Below are 1,788 nucleotides of genomic sequence, written 5' to 3' on the forward strand. Positions count from 1 at the left end.
CCTTCTCAGGGCCAGCGCTAGGGCCAGGGCCGGCTGTGGTCTTTCAAAACACAGCGTCTTTGTTCGTTACAGAAAACCGGGGACTCCCTGAGAGCCAGCGGCAAGCCCCCTGCACGACGGGGAGGCCCTGGCATCCCACCCCCACCCCGGCCGCTCGCTTCTGCCTGTGGGCCTGTTGTTAATACGGTTACTTTGCGCGTGCTCGTCCTGCTGGACAGCGGGCCGCGGCCTGGGAGGGGCCGACGGCCTCCGAGCCTCCCCTTGTGATGCTGGGGCTCGTCCATAGCGAGGGTGCCCTCGGTTTATCCCCGTCCCCTTGTGGCGGGGATTCACACCGTTCCGGTGCCATGACGGGCATCCGTGCACACTGCCCACATGAGGGGATGGGTCTCCAGAGGTGCGACGTCGGGTCTGGGAGTCGGCGCCCCCCACAGGCCCCCGGGCTCCCCCGTCCTGGGACTCCTCCTTCGAGGGCAGGTGCCCGGACTCAGCGCCCCCGGTCAGTGCGGCGTGTCCCGCGAGGGCTCTTGCAGGCCCGGGTGCAGGGGCTCTGCCAGCCCTGACGGGTGCCAGCCCTTGCGGCCTGGCGGCGGCGGCAGACTCGGTGCTGAGCCCCGCCGGGTGCCTGTCTCCCGCAGGATGGTGGACGTGGGTGGTCAGCGGTCGGAGCGGAGGAAGTGGATCCACTGCTTCGAGAACGTGACGTCCATCATGTTCCTCGTAGCCCTGAGCGAGTATGACCAAGTGCTGGTGGAGTCGGACAACGAGGTGAGGCCCCGCCCCTGCCCTCATGGCTCCGCCCTGCCCTCCGCGGCCCCGCCCCCGCTTACGCCTTTCTTCCCTGCAGAACCGCATGGAGGAGAGCAAAGCCCTGTTCCGGACCATCATCACCTACCCCTGGTTCCAGAACTCCTCCGTCATCCTCTTCCTCAACAAGAAGGACCTGCTGGAGGACAAGATTCTGCACTCCCACCTGGTGGACTACTTTCCCGAGTTCGATGGTGAGCAGGTCGTCCGCGTGCGTCCACCGCGTGGGGACGCGGGTGCAGAGGGTGCTTCACTGCGGGCCCTGGCGGAGGCCGGTGGGAGCTTCCTGGCGCTCTGGTGGCTTCCCGGTCCCCCTGCCTCCTTCCCGGGCCTCTGTCCCCAGCCGGGTTGCAGCAGAGGAACACACGGTGACGCTGTGCTCCCAGGCCCCCACCCAGCAGGGCTGGAGTGGGGGGAGCCAGGCGCTGGGAGTGAAGGGGTGACCCGGAGAGTGCCCGGGGTCCAACAGAGGGCAACACTGAGCACAGACTGGCCCCACCTTCCCGTTCGACACCCTTGCTGTGTGACACAGGACAGGGAGATGACACAGAACACGGGGCAGTCGGGGCCTGGCCACTGCCTCCCCAGCGGCTTTGTCCGGGCTGGCGGAGTACCGTCGGGTGGCTGTGGGCCGATACCCGGGACAGCAGCTGTGCAAGCGTGCACACGTGTGCAAGGGCGTGTAGGGCTGTGTGTGCCTGCGTGTGGGCACCTGCCCGTGTTTGGACGGGAGGTTGGGGTGTCGGGGACGGCGGGTGCAGTCGGAGATGGTGGGGTGTCCGACGTGAGTAGCAGCCGACCGAGAGGCGGAGGGTGACCCGCGTGGAGGCTGGCAGGCGCTGGTGGAGCCGCCGCTCAGGTCCTGTGGCGTCAGCCTGGGGCCTCCTAGAGGCGGGGAGGGGGCGGGGCCTCCGCGTGCGTGGGAGGGGTGGGAGGGGTGGGGGCGCGCGGTGCGCGCTCACCCCCCCCCCCCCCCCCCCC

The 1,788-nt window shown here is 69.0% G+C and overlaps 1 protein-coding gene across 1 annotated transcript in view; it reads left to right on the forward strand.

Annotated features, from left to right (window-relative positions):
- GNA11 (G protein subunit alpha 11) overlaps window positions 1–1,788 on the forward strand; it is a 9,212-nt gene that overhangs the window by 4,841 nt on the left and 2,583 nt on the right. Inside the window, exons 4-5 of the mRNA XM_029917275.1 lie at window positions 639–768; window positions 848–1,001. Coding sequence (XP_029773135.1) covers window positions 639–768; window positions 848–1,001 — 284 coding nt within the window. The remainder of the gene's footprint in view (window positions 1–638; window positions 769–847; window positions 1,002–1,788) is intronic.

This window comes from Suricata suricatta, chromosome 12 (assembly GCF_006229205.1).
Source record: "Suricata suricatta isolate VVHF042 chromosome 12, meerkat_22Aug2017_6uvM2_HiC, whole genome shotgun sequence".
In the NCBI taxonomy this organism is placed as follows: domain Eukaryota; kingdom Metazoa; phylum Chordata; class Mammalia; order Carnivora; family Herpestidae; genus Suricata; species Suricata suricatta.